Genomic DNA, 19542 nt, shown 5'->3' with positions numbered 1-19542 from the left:
GTGTGAGGTATAGATCTTGTTTCATTTTTCTGCAAATGGATCTCCAGTTTTGCCAGCACCATTTATTAAACAAACATTCTCTTCCCCATTTAATGAATTTGGGGCCTTTGTCAAAGATCAGCTGACTATAGGTCGATGGATCTATATCTGGCGAACCACTGACTTTTTGGTTAGCAGCCAATTGCCTTAACCATTACACCACCAGAGCTCCTTAGAAAATATAAAGGAAAAGATAAACTATTTTGATACTTGAGCTCCCTTCTATTCTTTATTCATCTGTTCAGTTACTCAGGAATTAGTAGAGGTAGAGGTTTCTGTTGTCACACAGAATAATTCAGGAAGCACCTTTAACTCTAGGTTTTCCCACAAATTTTAATGTACATTGTTACATGTGCTGTATTTGGGAAAACATGTCTTCATATAGAAATCAGTTCTTGCCCGTCTCAGATCATGCCAACATCGATAACAACACAGTATAATATAAAAATACTTGATGCAGCCAGTTTAAAGATATCTTTTTACTAATTTTTGCTTTTGTCATTCAACAGGTTTGATCTGTGGATGAAATGAATCATGATTTTCAAGCTCTTGCATTAGAATCTCGGGGAATGGGAGAGGTAAGTATTTATGAATACTAGGAATTTATATCTCACTTTTGATTATTTGATCCATTGAGAATTTTTTAATCATAAATCCTGGAAATGATGGTTATGTCTGTCAGATGATGTTGGGTTTAATCTTACATCATACAATTCTGTAGTTGTAGTGATTTTCAGATTTGGAGGTTTTGTTTTTTAACGTTTAGTAGTCATTTTAATGTGATTATTTGTATCTAGGTTATCTGATTGAACAATTAAAAGAATGTCATATTTTGTTAATAAACTAAAATTAGCTTAGCTCAGAGGAGAACACTCTTTATTCTTGTCCTGATGTTTTTTTGTGTGCTACTTTAGCTTTTGCCACACTTGACTGATCACTGTTGTCCCTTCTAAAATCTGTCTTGTGTACCCATAGCTTTTTGCTTAATAAACTCCTAATCTTCCATAAGACTATACTGAAAAGATTCATATCTGTTGTCCTATTGCTTTCTGCAGTAAAATTAATTACTTCCTCATCTGACTTTTCATAGTTTTTTTTACATACTTTCATTATATTACTGGTTATAGTTTATTTGTTTCATATTTGTTTGTCTTCCTTGTAGGTTGCTAGCTTTGAATGCCTAGCACACAAGTAGGTACTCTAAAATTTTTTATGGATTTTATCAATCTTGGTAATTAGTCATTTTCGTTGGACACACTATTTAACCTCACGATTACAAATTTTAAGATAATTACAAATACTTAGCTTTCCATATACCTAATGAGTATTTAGAAAACTTGGATTATAAATACCCCTGTGATCACATCTTTGTCAAGTTCTGTAATACCTAACATAGTGTGGACTTTGATAATAGAAGATAAAACTGAACAGATCTAAGACATGTAATTAACTGCTTGCTCCTGGAGATTATTTTACTTTGGTAGATTAGACCTTCATGAGACTCACTCCGTCAAATGCTGTGCTCTTCAGATGCAGAAAAAGAGTCCAGTCACTCCTCTGGGCCACAAGAGGGCACTCTGCAGCTAGCTAACCCTCCCCTTCTCCAGAACAGCGTTTTCCAAAGAGTTTGTCATTTTCAGAGGACTGATTTAAGGGTGAGTTAAGGTGCTTAAGCTTAAGTATTGCCAAAATAAACTTGTTAGTCCAGTGCGTAAAATAAAATTCTGGGCCCTAAGAGAAGTTTTAGAGAAGGAATAGTTTTTTTCATTCAGACATGAAACATACAGCTTCAATGCAGTATAGTGGCTACTTAGGCATTATTTATGTTATAGGGGAATAAAAGAGGCAATTAGAAAAGGGCTTTCATTCGTTTTCTGTCACTTGGTTGTCTCCTTTGATCTTTAGAAAGCAAAATAACATACCTTAAAACATAGGTTTGAACAGTGTTTCAACCTTCTAGTCTGTGACAAACATGAATTTGCTGATTCTTTTATGAGCAAATAGAGTCATATCCCTACTTAATTCTAGTTAGACCCTCTACTCTTTATTTCCCAGATCTACACTGTATGTATAACTACAGATTGATTTTTTTTCCTCCTTTCTAAACAGCATTTGAAAACTCCAGATGCTTTGCAGTTCAAAAAATGTCATTAACAGAAATAGTTGAAAGGGGTTAGTTGTTGGGGAGTGGAAGAGAAGAAGAGTATGTGAGGCTTTTGGAAAAGTGGAGCTGGTATGAATAGTATATTAAATTAGGTTTAAACCCAGGCTTTTTTCATGGAAATGTTAGTATGCAGATTAAAAATGTTGAGGGTTTAGTCTGGCTGCTACTTGGTAGATAGCAATAGGTCATGGTGTATCTATGACCATCTAATAAAAATGTATTTTGAGATAAGCTTTTATTCACTAATTATTTTTACTGTTACCTCTAAGATAGCTAAGAAGCCTCAGATGTCTGTCTCTGGGTTCTCTCTCCCACAAGCCTTTCTATCTTTCCTCATCTCACAGGCAGCAGGTAACCTTCTGGGATTTCCTTCTTTGCCTGTCTCTCTCTCACCAGTCTTCTCCTCCTTTCCTGACAGGTGAGGTTTATGATTTTGTTTTATCCCAGAATTTATTCATTGGAATAAATTAAAAGCAGCCTCTTTTAATGTAAGGCTGTTAAGTTTTCTAAAACTGCTTGTATGGTTTTTTAGTCTAAAATCCATTTTTTATGAAATTCCCAAGTCTTGATTCTTTAAAAAATAAAGTTTTTGCTTATTATGTCTTAAGTTGTTATAGCTCTCTAATGTATGAAGACTGAATTTACATTCAAGACTAATTTCATAGGTACTGATTTTTTGTAACTCATGATGACTTTACTGACCCATCATTAGAAGGGCAATCTCTTTTAGTTGTTTATCCAGAAATAGGAATGGAATTGTATTTATCTATTCATGAATTCATCCTTTCCTTTTTTTTTTATTAATAGCTTCTTTTTGTCTAAAGGCCTGACTTGAATTATGTCATATGACTTAAAAGGAACAAAGCTAATCTATAGGAGATTGGGCTTGGTTTAATTAGGCTAATATTTTGATTAACTACACTGCAGAGGCACACATCTCTACCTGCTCTCTTCTCCAAATTATTGTATGTATATGTGACAATAGATAATAGATAAAGAAGACCCTACCTGGAATTCTTCTTGGAACCCAGAATTTAACTTTAGATCGCTGAGTTAATATGTTTTATTTGGGGAGTATTTTCATAGCTTAGTATGATAAATAATGCTCCCTCTTTTCTTTTGTGACACAGTGACATTTAAAATATTTATTCACCAAGTGATACTCTACTCTACACACCTAGGGTGACCATGAGTCGGAATCGACTCAGTGGCAACTAACAACAAACAACAAGATCCCCAGGTATTATAAAGTGATGTAGAACATAGTGGGTAGAAAAGTAAGGAGACTTCAGATTTTTTTTCTTAGCTCAATCATGAGTAGTATGAGTTTTCATAAGACTGGCTTCTTTGAATGCAGTATTAAGAATAACCATTCATATGTATACCTCTCAAATGCTCTAGTTCTGATCTGAGTTTAGGGATAACTGGTATGGAAATCAATTCTTTCAGTGGAGAACTGTAGTTTTGGTTATATAATCCATATCTTAGAGTCTATCCATATAATATGAATGGCCACATTATATGGGAAGAATATCATGATGGTATCTTATACGTGTATTTTTTTTTTTAATTAAACCTAGTAGTATTCAAATACTGGAAATTTTCTAGAATATTGATGAATTGAAATCTACTACCTACTGTGATAGTTGAGTATAAAGAGCATTGGCCTTAGAATTAAACACATAGTGAGTTCAAATCCTGATGCTGTCATTTCTTAACTTTATACGTAATAGCTTTGGACAGTTTATTTTAACTTATTTATGATTCTTCATTTTTTTTTGCACAATCTGTTTTCTATGGTATGAAACTGTTCTAAGTAATAACCAAGAAAAAAAAAAGGAAACCAAACTCACTGCCATCGAGTTAGATCCAACCTTGGGTTTACAAGGTGGTATCACTATGGAAGTAGATTGCCCAATCTTCCTTCTGAGGAGTGGCTGGTGGGTTTGAACTGCCAGCCTTCTGGTTAGCAGTCAAATGTCTTAGGCACTACGCCACCAGAGCTCCCTTCTAAGTAATAAGTATTGGGATTTCATGATCCCTCCCATGATACCCAAACTGAATCAAGGAAAGAAAGGCAAGTAATGCAGACACAGTCGTTGTAATGAATAATATTACCATCCTTTGAAACAACTAGCCAGCCACATGTTGCTGAACAATGTGTCATTAATGTTTTATAAAATTAAAGGATTCATGTTTGGTAGTGAAGAGACCTGATTTTTATGTGTCTGCTATGTACTAAGATTCTGTGCCAAGCAGTTTACTTAACATTATTTTATTCTAACCTTGTAATAGCTGTATAGCAAGAGCTTTATTGTTATCCTTACTTTACAGATAAGGAAACTGGCACTCAAAAAATTTAACTAACTGATCCAGAGTCACTTAATAGTTATTGGACAGTAGTTTGACCTAATGAGTGTCTGTTTCCAATACTACTTGCCTCTGGAAATGACAACATTAATGATATTTGCTAATGATATTAATGGATAATAGGAATGGAGATTTGGGGAAGTGATCTGAGTTGAAATATTTAAGGAATGTTAATATCTTTTATTAACAGAAAAGATAAAATATGGGAAAGCACCAGTCTGGGGTTCTAGGGCATTAACCTTGTGTTTTTGTTCTCTATACAACCTAGTTATTAGCATCTATACCTATCTTTTTATGCACTTCTGTTGTAAGTAGTATGACCGTATATCCTGATCTGCCTAGAAGAGTCCACGTATATGCCTATTGTGTATCCTTCTTCTGAAAAATGCCCCTGTTTGGATTATGAGTTATATGAACACCTTACTGTCAAACATAATGTAGACACTGAAACTTTGTATTTTTTAATTCTTTAGATTTTGTTAATTTGATGGTTTTGAGGATTTCACATAATTTACAGTAGAAAAATACTTTAAGTATAAGTACAACTCATATTGTGCGATAAGTGCAAATTCCTCTGTATAGCAGGAATTTTTTCTTTTCTTCTTTTTTTTAAAGGCAGTATGCTAGGGTACTGACTGATTTGTTTGTGGAAGTAGACCCAGCAAGCCATTAATGCTTCTTGAAGGAAAGAACATATAAAACAGTGAGCAGTTAGGGAATGAATTTGCATGTCTGCTCAATTATTTCTGAGTTGGAAAGACAGAGGAGCAGGTTAACAAATACCAAGTTATCTGACTGCACGTTAGAGCTTTTGTGAATAGGAAATGAATATGAATTGATGCTAGCTCATTTAATTTACAGATCTTTAAGACCTCAGCCATTCTGTTCTGTAATGTTCTTCCCATTTCTACTAAAGTAAAAGAATTTCCAGGGCAAATATCTGCATTAATTGCTATTCCAATCAATGTATCATTTAACTTTTTTTGTAACCGTTCAAGCCTGAGTTCCTGCCCTATGTTATAGTTGGTCCATTTTAACCTGCTCTTGATCATAATCTAGTAGTTTATCTAAAACTATTTGAAATCAATGTTAAACCGTCACAGAAAGCTGTTTCTAAAATGTTGGTAAAAGCTTTTGGTAGGAGAATGTCAGTTTTATTAACTACTAGATTGTATTTGGGAGTTCTGGTAGCATAGTGCCTAAGGCACTTGACTGCTAACCAGAAGGCTGGCAGTTCAAACCCACCAGCCACTCGTTGGAAGGAAGGGGGGTAATCTACTTCTGTAGTGATACTGCCTTGGAAACCCAAGGAGGGGTCGCTATGAGTTGGGTCTGACTCGGCGGCATTTAACAACAATAGATTGTATTTAGGGGCTCTGATGGTGAGTGGTTAGAGCATTTGGCTGCTAAACAGAAAGGTAAGCAGTTTAAACCTACCAGCTGCTCCATGGGAGAAAGAGGAAGTAGTTTGCTTCTGTAAAGATTTATAGCCTTAGAAATCTTATGGGCAGTTACTCTGTCCTATAGGGTTGTTATGAGTCAGAATCAACTTGATGGTAGTGGATTTAGTTTTGGGATTAAATTTTATGTCTCTGTATAATAATTTATACATGTTTGCAAAATGAAGAGATATTCATAGAACAGTGCTAACTAACAAAGAGTAGTCTACCTAAGGCATTTGGCTGCTAACCAGAAGACTGGCAGTTCAAATCTACCAGGCACTCCTCAGAAGGAAGGTTGGGCAATCTACTTCTGTAGTGATACTGCCTCAGAAACCCAACGAGAGGTTGCTATGAGTTGGATCCGACTTGACAGCAGTGGGGTTTTGGTTTGAGGGACTTGGTTAAGTGCTTGACATTGTTTTTTATTATTATTTTTTTTAAGTTGTGCATTTTATACTTTAAATAAAAGTCTTTTAAGAGAATTTGCAGAATCTTATCCCAGAAGACTTTGGAACTGTCTACTCAGAGGAATTTTATCTTTACTATTTCAGAAGATTAGTCTGTTTCACACATTTCTCTATCTTTGATAAATGCTTCAATTAGTTGTGAACTGTCTTTATTTTAGATTTTCTGTTTATTGCTCTCATTTTAATATTGAAACCTTTTCCTTTATGAAGCACATCTCTGCCTAAAATGGCTTATTTTTATATAGTGTTTTAAAGGAATTAATATAGGTTTTACTATAAATAAAAGTTCAGTTAGCTAAATATATTGAGGATGATGCTAAAACAAACAAAAACACCAAAATAACACATTGCATTTTACTTAAACTGGGATCTTTATTAAAGCAGGGTATTTATTGTTAAGTGTCTGTGCATTAAATATAAATCATTTGCTACTGAGGAAGATCTTAACATGCAAAATATTTTCTAAAATAGCAGAAGTTAGTTTCTTTTAAAATTGATGTATAAATTAGGAACACGATCAAATTGAATATTCCCCTCCCCTCCTTCTAAATATAAGAGGAGAACTGCCTGCTGCATCTCTGGTTTTTTCCATTTTGCTCAACATCACTACCATCTACCTGGCTACCCAGATTTTAAAGTTCTGTGCTGTATATCTACCACCTCACCTCCACATTTGTCTTTAAATCCTATGGCTCTTCTAAATGTTTCTCAGATCTGGTTTTTTAATTCTTTCTGCCAGTACCCTGTTTCATTGTTTACTGTCTTAGACCTGTTGTAATTCTCTTAAATGGTCTCCTTGTCTCTATTATTTTCCCCCTTCCTATCCATTATTATCTCTTTCTGTCTCTCCATCTTGCACTCTTCTTATTGCCTGACCTCTTGTTCCTGGGACATAAGCCTGCAGAAGTCTCTGGCTTTTCACCTAACCTGTAGATTTTGGAGTCATCATCCCCTGTGAACCAGCAGAGGTCTCAAGCCTACTACCTGATTATGGATTTGGAATTTGCCAGCCCCATAATTGTGTGAGCCATTTCCTTGAAGTAAATCTCTCTCTAGATAGATAGATAGACAGATAGAAAAAAAACCCACTGCCATTGAATTGATTCTGACTCATAGTGACCCCCATTGGATTTCCAAGGCTGTAAACCTTTACCCTCCAGCACTCTCATCAACCCTGACACCAACTGTTCCTCTTGCAGCACCCACCACCTCTCTGCTGGGTTTGATAATTCACTTCAGTGGTCACACAGCACTCACAGATTATGGGGTTTATTAGAGAAAATGCCAAGGGGGATGGGGAGGACCAGGACAGAGCGAGGAAGCAGCGGCAGGGATCCAGGTAAGGCTGGGGACCCAGGCCATGCCCCTTCCAAGAGGCAGGAATCTATGTAGGGGGAGGGTGGAGAGATTTTGAACAACTAAGGGAGACAAACCTGTCTGTCAGTCTATCCTATTGTGGTGACGTGTTGCTGAGAGGCTTGAGGTTGTGCCACGGTGTCTCAAATCCAGTAGGGTTTCACATGGTGCACAGATTTCAACAGCTTATAGACTGAGACAGACTAGAAAGAAGGAGGAGGCCATCCACTTCTCAAAGCATTGGCCAGGTAAAACGTTTTGAATAGGCCCGAAACATTTTCTGATACAGTGCAGGATGATAAGCCACTTATGTCAGAAGACTCTCAAAATAGGACCAGGAAAGAGCTGCATCATCAGAGTAGAACCAGCCTTAATGATATGGATAAGGTAAAGCTTTTGAGACCTCAGTTTGCTGCCGTGGCATGACTCAAATTGAGGAGAAACAGCTGCAAACATCCATTAATAATCGGAACATGGAATGTATGAAGAATGAATCTAGAAAAATTGGAAGTTGTCAGAAATGAAATGGGGCTCATAAAGACTGATATCTTAGGCATTAGTGAGCTGAAATGGACTGGTTTTGGCCATTTTGAATCAGACCACCATGTGGTATACTATGCCAGCAATGACACTTTGAAGAGGAGTGGCATGGCATTTATCATCACAAAGGATGTTTCAAGATCTGTCCTGAAGTACAATGCTGTCAGTGATAGGATAATATCCATACGCCTACAAGGAAGACCAGTTAATATGACTATTTCAAATTCATGCACCAACTCCCAAAGCCAAAGATAAGGAAATTAAAGATTTTTATCAACTTCTGCAATCAGGATGTGTTCATTATCACTGGTGACTGGAATGCAAAAGTTGGAAACAAAGACAAATCACCGGTAGTTGGAAAATTTGGCCTCAGTGACAGAAATGATGCTGGAAATTTCATGATAGAATTTTGCAAGACCAACGACTTGAAATCAACATACAAACAGCACCTATACATGTGGACTTCATCAGATGGAACCACAGGAAGCAGATTGACTACATCTGTGGCAAGAGGCAACGGAAAAGCTCAGTATCTTCAGCCAAAACCAGGCCAGGAGCTGATTGTGGAACAGATCATCAACTGCTCGTATGCAAGTTCAACTTGAAGTTAAAGACAGTTTAAACAAGTCCAAGAGAGCCAAAATATGATCTTGAATATATCCCTCTTGAATTTAGAGACCGTCTGAAGAACAGATTTGATGCATTGAATTCTAGTGACCAAAAACCAGAAGAATTGTGGGATGGCATCAAGAACATCATCCATGAAGAAAGCAAGAGGTCACTAAAAAGACGAGAAAAGAAGACCAAAATGGATGACAGAAGAGACTCTCAGACTTGCCCTTGAACAGAGAATAACTAAAGCAAATGGAAGAAATGACAAGATAGAAGAGCTGAAACGAAGATTTCAAAGAGCAGCTCGAGCAGAGAAAGCCAGTTACAATAATGAAATGTGCAAAGACTTCGAGTTAGAAAACCAAAAGGGAAGAACACACTTGGCATTCCTCAAGCTGAAAGAAATTAGGAAAAAAATTTAAACCTCAAGTTGCAATATTGAAAGATTCTATGGCAAAATATTGAATGATGCAGGAAACATCAAAAGAAGATGCAAGGCATACACAGCGTCACTGTACCAAAAAGAACTGGTCGATCTTCATCCATTTCAGGAGGTGCCATATGATCAAGAATCAATGGTACAGAAGGAAGAAGTCAAAGCTGCGCTGAATGAATTGGCAAAGAACAAAGCTCCAGGAATTGACGGAATACCCATTGAGATGTTTAACAGATGCCCCACTGGAGGAACTCACTCAGTTATGCCAAGAGATTTGGAAAACAGCTACCTGGTTAAATGACTGGAAGCGATCCATATTCCAAAGAAAGGTTATCCCACAGAATGTGGAAATTGTTGAACAATATGCAAGTAAGATCTTACTGAAGATAATTCAAAAACAGTTGCAGCAGTATATTGACAGAGAATTTCTAAAGGTGCAAGCTGGATTCAGAAGAGGATGTGGAACAGGAGCTATCATAGCTGCTGTCAGATGGATCCTGGCTCAAAGCAAAGAATACCAGAAAGATGTTTACTTGTGTTTTATTGACTATGCAAAGGAACTTGATTGTGTAGATCATAATAAATTGTGGATGACATTGAGAAGAATGGGAATTCCAGAACACTTGATTGTGCTCATGAGGAACCTGTACATTGACCAGGAGGCTGTTGTTCGAACAGAACGAAGGGGACACTGCATGGTTTAAAATTAAGAAGGGAGTGCATCAGGATTGTATCCTTTCCCCATACTTATTCAATATATATGCTGAGCAAATAATCCAAGAAGCTGAACTATATGAAGAAGAACCTGGCAGCAAGATTGGAGGAAAAATCTACGATACGCTGATGACACAACTTTGCTTACTGAAAGTAAGGATGACTTGAGGAACTTACTGATGAAGATTGAAGAATACAGTCTGCAGTATGGATTACATCTCAATATAAAGAAAATAAAAAACCTGACAACTGGACCTATAAGCAGCATCACAATAAATGGATAAATGGAAAAAGATTGAAGTTGTCAGAGACTTCACATTGCTTGGTTCTGTAATCGATGCCAATGGAAGCAGCATTCAGGACATTAGACAGCATACGGCACTGGGCAAGTTGGCTGCAAGGGACCTCTTTCAAGTGCTGAGGAGCAAGGATGTCCCCTTGAGGACTAAGCCATGATATTTTCAGTTGCCTCATATGCATGTGAGAGCTGGACAGTGAATAAGGAAGACCAAAGAGGAATTGATGCTTTTGAGTTGTCCTGGTGAAGAATGGTGAAAGTACCGTGGAGTGCTGAAAGAACTAACGTATCTGTCCTGGATGAAGTGCAGTCGGACTGCTCCTTGGAAGCGAGAATGGCCAGACTGTCTCACCTACTTTGGTCATGTTGTCAGAAGGGACCATTCCCTGGAGAAGGATGTCATGCTTGGTAAGGTGGAGGGGCGACAAAAGATGGGAAGGCCCTCAACAAGATGGATTGACACAGTGGCGGTGACAGTGGGCTCAAGTATAGCAATGATCATGGAGCTGGTGTGGGACTGGGAAGTGTTTCATCCTGCCGTGCATAGGGTCGCTATTAGTCATAGACAACTCGACAGCACTTAACAACAACAACAACATCCATTATTATTACTACCACTTGAGGAGTTTTTTAAAAAAAGATGTCACTCTTGCCAACCTCTCGATTCCTACTGCTCTTAATATAACATCTAATTTCCTTAGCATGTCTTTAAGCTTCCTCACAATCTGACTTATTTAGCTTTACCAGCATCAACTTCTGATCTTCCCACATCTGTTTCTCCATCTCATTCTCTAATGTACACGCTGCATTGTCTCAAGTTTTGCCTTTGTTCATGCTTTACTATGCCTTCCTAATCCTCCACTCCCAGTTTCAACCTTGAAAACACACACACACACACTCTCTCACACTCACATACAGTCTTACTTCTCAGACCTAATTCATGTGTTACTAAGTTACATGCTATTGTGGTTTATATGTTGTAAACTCTCTGAAGATGAGATCATTGTGCCGTTAAGGAAGCAAACAGGTAATTTAGTGTGGTAAGTGCAATAATAAAAGTATATGTAAGTGTAATAATGAGCGCTGAAAGACTAGGCACCTGATTATGGGCTGAGAGTGATAAAAGTATTACAAATGCTTGTGGGAAAAAGACATGTCTCCAAAAACCAATCTGTTCAATCATACATATCCCCAATCTGTGTCCTCTAAGTGGCCGCAAAAGGTGCAGAGGAGAGACCTGGATGACTATTGAATAAATAGGAATTAGCAAAGTGTATATTTTGAGTAAATCAGTGAATGGATGTGTCATCACAATTTTTATGTATGCGTATGTGACGGTATAGAACGGAGAGCATAGAGGCTTGAGATAGTTATCTCAAAAATATTTGGGGTCTTTCCTATGCGTCTCCATAGCATTCTGATTTGGAATTGATAAGTTGCTAGTATTTGATAGCTAGTAAAAGTGGTGATGTTCATTTCCATTGAGTAACTGAAGTAAGATCAAAAAATGCTTTCTGTGCTAGAAACTACAGAATAGAAATGGTTCCACAAAAAGGCACTACTTGGAATTGAAAGAAAAATTTTAATCATTCCTATAGATAATTTTGTTTCATGACTTGTTCTTTGATAAAAAATTTAGTATGCCATATGAATAAGTTTATGTAAAAAAAAAATCATAAGAAAAAACCCAAACTCACTGCCATCAAGTCGATTCTGACTCATAGTGACCCCAATTGGGTTTCTGAGTCTGTAAATCTTTACAGAAGTAAATTGCTCATCTTCCTTCCATGGAGCAGCTGGTGGGTTTGAACTGGCGACTTTCTGGTTAGTAGCCATATGTCTTATCCACGGTACCACCAAAGCTCCTTAAAAACAGCATGTAATAATAGAATCATTTGAAAGTTGTAGAAAAGTCTGAAGTGGACTTCGATTAATGTTCAAATCTGTGATCATTAGCACTAGTACCTAAATATAAATTGGGAGTTATTAATGAGTCAAATTAGGACATAGGTAACTGAATTTTCATCAGCATTTAACATTAAGTTGTATATATTGTCACTGGTACATATGCTTCCTTTTACATGTTGCTTTTTTGTAATCAGAATAAAATTTAAATGTAATTACTTTCTTTTTTCTCCATATAGCTTTTGCCTACCAAAAAGTTTTGGGAACCTGATGATTCAACAAAAGATGGACAAAAAGGCATATTTCTTGGGGATGATGAATGGAGAGAGACTGCATGGGGAACTTCTCGTAAGTTATTTTGGTGTATTGTAAAAATTATGCCTTTATTCATAGTTCTTTTAAACAAACGCACCTATCTCAGAATATAGTAGGAAAAATGTTGTGATATCTGTGAAGATTTCATAAATTGCTATAATACACATTTTATGTCATTGAGTGCTTATCTGATTGTCTATATAGTAAGAATTTTTGTCATAGTAAGGTTTATTAAATTTTATTTGAAATTAATTTTGATGACAAAATTCTGAAGTTTTGTTAACATAGAGAACAAATTAACTTAACCTTGGTAACTTTCAATCTTCAAATTATATTAGATTGCAATACCTGACTTATCTAATTGCAGCTCAGTCTAACTATTGGATATTAGACACATTCGAAAAGAAAGTGACTTCTTCAGTAAGTTAAAACTCTCAGGTCCAAAAAGCTGTTCAGGTAAAATAAACACATGTATAAAGTGTGTAATTTGTAGAAGTGATAGTATGTGTTGGCAAATAAACAGCATAATTATATTCTTACTTAGTTAGCATATCATTTTGCTCGTTATATTTTTAAATGTTTCTGATAAGTGAAATGTGAAAAGTACACAGTTATTCCTATGTATTACACAGGTGGAGTCCATAGGTGGTACAAATGGTTAATATGCTTGGCTCCCTACTAAAAGGTTAGAGGTTCCAGTCCACCCAGAGACACCTCAGAAGAAAGGCTGGTGATCTGCTTCTGAACATTGAAAACCATTTATAGTTTTAAACATTGAAAATGTTATTGAGCACAGTTCTACTCTGACACATGAGGGGTTGCCATGATTCAGAATTGATTTATGGCAACTGGTATTTTACAGGGAGCTCTGGTGGTGTAGTGCCTAAGGCATTTAACTGCTAACCAGAAGGCTGGTAGTTCAAACCAACCAGCCACTCCTTGGAAGGAAGGTTGGGCAATCTACTTCCGTAGTGATAACACCTCAGAACCCAAGGAGGGGTTGCTGTGAGTCTGATCTTACTCGACAGCAGTGACTGGTTTGGTTTTTGGTTTGGTTTCTTAAAAATAGATTTTCTCTTTTTTTTAACTAAGTCTAAGTAACTTCAACAATCTATTTTAAATGATCAAATTAATATAAAAAACAAATTTAAGGATGATAATTAATGAATTTCTACCACCTGTCTGTCAGCTTATTGTGTTGTGGTAGCTTGCATGTTGCTGTGATGCTGGAAGCTTTTGTTGTTGTTGTTGTTAGGTGCCATTGAGGCTTCTCCAACTCATAGCAACCCCATGCACAGCAGAACGAAACATTGCCTACTCCCGCACCAGCTCCACAATCCTTGCTATACTTGAGCCCATCGTTGCAGCCACTGTGTCAATTCATCTCGTTGAGGGCCTTCCCCTCTTCTGTCAACCCTCAACCTTATCAAGCATGATATCCTTCTCCAGGATTCCTTCTTACAACATGACCAAAGTAGGTGAAACGAAGTCTGGCCGTTCTCACTTCCAAGGAGTATTCCAGCTGTACTTCTTCCAACACAGATTTCTTAGTCCTTTCAGCAGTCCATAATACTTTCAGCATTCTTCGCTAGCACCACAACTCAAAAGCATTGACTCTTTTTTGGTCTTCCTTATTCATTGTCCAGCTCTCACATGCATGTGAGGCGATTGAAAATACCATGGCCTTGTGTCAGGTGCGCCTGAGTCCTCAAGGAGGCATCTTTGCTCTTCAGCACTTTAAAGAGGTCTGTTGCAGCTCATTTGCCCGTTGCTATATGTGGTCTGATGTCCTGACTGCTGCTTCGTTGGTGTTGATTGTAGAACCAAGTAATATGAAGTCTTTGACAACTTCAGTCTTTTCTTCATTTATCGTGATGGTGCTTATTGATCCAGTTATGGGGATTTTTTTTTTCTTTATATTGAGGTGTAATCCATACTACAGACTGTAGTCTTCAGTCTTCATCAGTGCTTCAAGTCATCCTCACTTTCAGCAAGCAAAGTTGTGTCGTCAGTATATCACAGGTTGTTGATACTTCCTCCAATCTTGATGCCACCTTCTCCTTCATATGGGCCAGCTTTTTGAATTATTTGCTCAGCATACGGATTGAATAAGTATGGTGAAAGGATGCAACCCTGATGCACTCCCTTCTTAATTTTAAACCATGCAGTATCCCCTTGTTCTGTTTGAACAATAGCCTCCTGGTCTATGTATAGGTTCCTCATGAGTACAATTAAGTGTTCTGGAATTCCCATTCTTCTCAATGTTACCCATAATTTGTTATCCACACAACTGAATGTTTTTGCATAGTCAGTAAAACACAAGTAAACATTTTCTGGTATTCTTTGCTTTGACCCAGGGTCCATCTGACATCAGCAGCGATAGCCCTCATTCAATGACCTCTTGAATCCAGCTTGCATTTCTGAAAGTTCTCTGTCAATACTCTGCTGCAGTTGATTTGAATTGTCTTCAGTGAGATTTTACTTGTGTGTGATATTAATGATATTGTTCGATGATTCTGACATTCTGTGGGATCACCTTTCTTTGGAATGGGTACATATATGGATTTCTTTCAGTCAGTTGGCCAGGTAGCTGTCATCCAAATTTCTTGGCATAACTGAGTGCCTCCAGTGCAGCATCCATTGTTGAAACATCTCAGTGGGTATTCCGTCAATTCCTGGAGACTTGTGTTTTGCCGCTTCCTTCAGTGCAGCTTCAACTTCTTCCTTCAGTACCATTGGTTTTTGATTATATGCCACCTCCTGAAATGGAAGCTTTGCCCTTGGTATTTCATTTACCAGTAAGGTTGCCTATGATTGGTGGGTTCAAGCAGAGCTTCTAGACTAAGTCAGAGTAGGAATAAAGGCCTGGCAATCTACTTCTGAAAAATAGTGAAAACCCTGTGGATCACAATAGAACATTATCCACCTCACTAGATTTGGACATATCATCACGGAGGAATTATCCCCAGAGAAGGAGATCATTTTTGGTTTAGTATAGGACCACCAAGGGCAAGGGAGATGGATTGGCACAGTAACCACAAGATGGACTCAAACATACTAATAATTACGAGGATGACACAGAACTGTACAGCATTTCATTCTATTGGACATACAGTCGCTATGAGTTGGATGCAGCTCAACAGCAGCTATCCATATAAATATTACCATTTTATTTTGAATATACATTGCCAGGTGTTTCTTTATTCTCCAAATCATTAAAATATATTGAAAGATTGTAAGCATGTTTATAACTTTAAACTTGTTGTTAAACTGAAGTAATTGCCAAAAAGCTAAAACCCAAAAGGTTAGAAAGTGTTTTTTTACAGTCAAAATAGATTAAAATGTTTGGTCATGATTAATTTTGACTAAAATTTTCTTAAAATGTTGAAAATTTTCTTTGAGTTCAATCAATAAATAATACCTTGATGTAGGGAGCTTTGGTAGAATAGTGCCTAAGGCATCTGACTGCTAACGAGAAGGCTCACACTTCAAACCCACCGGCCAGTCCTCAGAAGGAAGATTGGGCTCTTTCCGTAGAAATACCACCTCAGAAAGCCAAGGGGGTCTCACTGTGAATCACAACTTGGTAGCACTGAATTTTTTTGTTTTTGTTTTTTGGTAGCAGATTTGGGAGATCAGTGAGATCCATGATCCTAGCCTTTGGCCTTCAAGAATTTTTCTTTTTGTGAATTAGAAATTATTGTATATTAAATTCCACTCATAATTTACATTATTTGGTGGTTTGTACTATTATACCCCTCTACCCTCCAAAAAACACATTCTTTGCTAAAAAGCTTATGGATTTGATAACTTGTTAGATGGCCATATTTCGGTTTTGTTTTAAAGGTTGAATGGTTAATTACTTTATTTACCAGAACTAGTTGTTTTTTAGAGCATTCAAAAGCAAAGCATCTTCAGCACAACATGATAATGAGAGATTATATTCAAGATGGATATTTGGGAAATATTTTTGGTGTGTTACATTTGAAGGACTGTTGTACCAGCAGGGAAACTTTTAAGAAATAAGTTTACGCATTACTTTTTTTTTTTTTGTCATCACATTTATAATCCTAGTACCACTTCCTTTCCATGTACCACTCCTTTTCCTAAAAGTTGTTTTTTTAGCTGTGTAGATAGTGCTTTTAAGATGAATATTAATGTTTTGCCAGGAAACATGAAAAAATTAGTAATGAATTTAGTTTATTGAACAAGCATTTTGAATGCTAGGCATGTATAAGTATGAGCAACACATTATTTTTGTGAAAGGAATTGTTTTTCTAAGAAAGATCTTTATAAAACTACAGGATACTTTATTATATATCTTGTCCCTTCTTAGATGAACTAAACTACTTTTTGATTGTTGATTATGTTATATTCTTCTGGCATTTCCAGGTCTTTGGACATGCTGGTTTCTCTAAAATTCTGTCTTCATCCCCTGCTTCACCTATTTTTTGCTTATCTTAACTTTTTACCTTTTTTTGGTCTGCTTAAACATCACATCCTTTGAGGTTCATTCTAAGACTGGGAAGGATCAGTGCCTCTTCTTTCTGCTCCCATAGGATCGTAGATTATTTTATTGAAGCACTTTTATCGTAAGTGTTTCCTGTTAAACCTGTAATCTCTTTGAGGTTAGAAGATGTCTCATTTCTTGTTGGATTTCCCACATACAGCACAATGCCCAGCATTTAGAACCCGTTGTCATCGAGTGGAAACCAACTCATGGCAATCCCATGTGTGGCAAGAGTAGAACTGTTCTTCGTGGAGTTTTAAATGGCTGATATTTTGGCCTTTCTTCTGAGGAGCTTCTGGGTGGACTTGAGCCTCCAAGCTTTGAGTTAGCAGCCTAGAACATTAAATGATTCCACCACCTAGGGACTCCACATAGCACATACCAAAAAAGTCACTGCTATTCAGTCAATTCTAACTCATAGCAACCCTATAGGGACAGAGTAGAACTGCCTGATAGGGTTTCCAAGGCTGTAAATCTTTACAGACGCAGACTGCCTCATCTTTTCTCTCACAGAGCAGCTGGTGGGTTCAAACTGCTGGCCTGTTGGTGAGCAACCAAATACTTTAACCACTGCGATACCAGAGCTCCTTAATCTCTCTTGAGCACAGGTGTTGAAATGGAAATGTTTTAATATGGTTTAACAAACGTAACAAACATTTAAAAATTATTACAGTTAATAAAATTATGACTTAATACCCTTATTATAGCCCTTTAAAAGCTAGACTTAATCCTGGCTATTGTGTCTGAGTTTGAGGTACCTGGTAACTTGTTGAATCCTGTGTAAACGTTTTCTGGGGAAACTGTGTTGTCCTAAATATTTCATTATATTTGTGTTCCAGTAGATCTCAGATCTTAAGTATTATTTTGTTGTTACTTCTAAATATATAGAAAAGATACTTATAATAGATGAATAACTTTGTTTAAAACAAAAGTAAATGGAAAACTATTTGAAAGAGGAAGGAAAACGGCAGAATGGGCAGACAAGTTGCCCAGCCCCACTACAACAAAGGAACAAAAACATTGAAACAGATGAAAATCCTGGAACTCTGAGCTTTGAAGGGAAGGATAAAGGAGTAGAATAAATACTAACTACTATGAGAAATGGAATGAAAACATCAAATAAGTAGAGAAACAGAGTTAGGGATTGTTGACTGATCGCAAGGTGTGGCCATTTTGAATCATTGCAAGTGGTGTTCGGATTGGGGCAGCAACCTGATAATCAGCTCTGTGTGCTGAGGACTGCATGGGCCCCCACTGGTAGCTGGCAGGCAAAAAACTGTGCTCACATACCATATCTGCACCTCCTGCAGCCCCACCCACTGGGTGAGGGTCACCATCTGCTTGTCCACCAACTGATCTGTGATAGACAATGGTCAATACTAAATACTAGCCTAACCCACCCTCAACTCCTCTACATGAACAGCTAACAGAGATCTGTGCTTACATCCTCATACTCTCACAGCCATCTGGAGACAGCTGGTGAGTGCCTAAGCGCTGCCAAGCTACTTACTACAGTAGTACACCAGCCCCATTCTCTAGGGTATAACCAAAAATTAAATTAAAAAACAAAAACTGAGCAAATCACACCAACATGGAATCACCAATTAAATATAAGTAAAACGACATCACAATGTCTCAGAGACAACTGGCAGTCACAGTTCACACAAAGAAGCAAGATAAAGTAGTACAAACTTAAGGGACCAAAATACGGAGTCAGAAAACTTCCTGACAAAGACTTGGCATTGGAACTACCTGATAAAGAATTTAATAGAATTGTATTTAAGTACCTTCAGTGAATTGAGAGATCAAGGAAAACACTGACAGAATTAAGGAAAACACGGATAAAACTCTAGACCATTTAGGAAAACAAATAACAAACTGACAAAATAAATGAAAAATTTGATATCATACAGAAATAGCAAATCAAAATCCAGATGACTAATACTGAGATTTCAGAAATTGGTAACACATTAAAAGAACAAAGGAGTAGAATTGAATCAATGGAAAGTAGAGTTGATGAGATTGAAGACAGTTCTCTCAATATTACTTTGTAAGGGAGCAGTCAGAAAGAAAGAACCAAAAAATGAAGAAAGCCTGAGATGTATATGCAATACTATTGAGAGGAATAACTTACATGTGATCAGAGTTCCTGAACAGGAAGAGACAAATAAACCCATTGAGAAAATTGTTGAAGATTTGTTGGAAGAGAAATATTCTACTGGGGTAAAAGACAAGAAGTTATGCATTCAAGACTTTCAACAAACCCTAAACAGTATAGATCCCAAAAGAAAATCATGAAAACATAATCAGACTTTCCAAAACCAAAGACAAAGAAAGAACCTTGAAAAGTAGTTCAGGAAAAACAAAAAGTTAA

The 19542-nt window shown here is 37.0% G+C and overlaps 1 protein-coding gene across 1 annotated transcript in view; it reads left to right on the top strand.

Annotated features, from left to right (window-relative positions):
* The first annotated feature begins 566 nt into the window (after window positions 1-566).
* Window positions 567-19542, top strand: part of PUM2 (pumilio RNA binding family member 2) — a 95612-nt gene continuing 76636 nt past the window's right edge. Inside the window, exons 1-4 of the mRNA XM_042780742.1 lie at window positions 567-617; window positions 1202-1229; window positions 1570-1694; window positions 12583-12691. Coding sequence (XP_042636676.1) covers window positions 567-617; window positions 1202-1229; window positions 1570-1694; window positions 12583-12691 — 313 coding nt within the window. The remainder of the gene's footprint in view (window positions 618-1201; window positions 1230-1569; window positions 1695-12582; window positions 12692-19542) is intronic.

Source organism: Orycteropus afer, unplaced genomic scaffold (genome assembly GCF_000298275.1).
Source record: "Orycteropus afer afer isolate SDZICR_OR568_19922 unplaced genomic scaffold, OryAfe1.0 scaffold00058, whole genome shotgun sequence".
Lineage (NCBI taxonomy): Eukaryota > Metazoa > Chordata > Mammalia > Tubulidentata > Orycteropodidae > Orycteropus > Orycteropus afer.
This window is presented reverse-complemented; position numbering and strand designations above follow the sequence as displayed.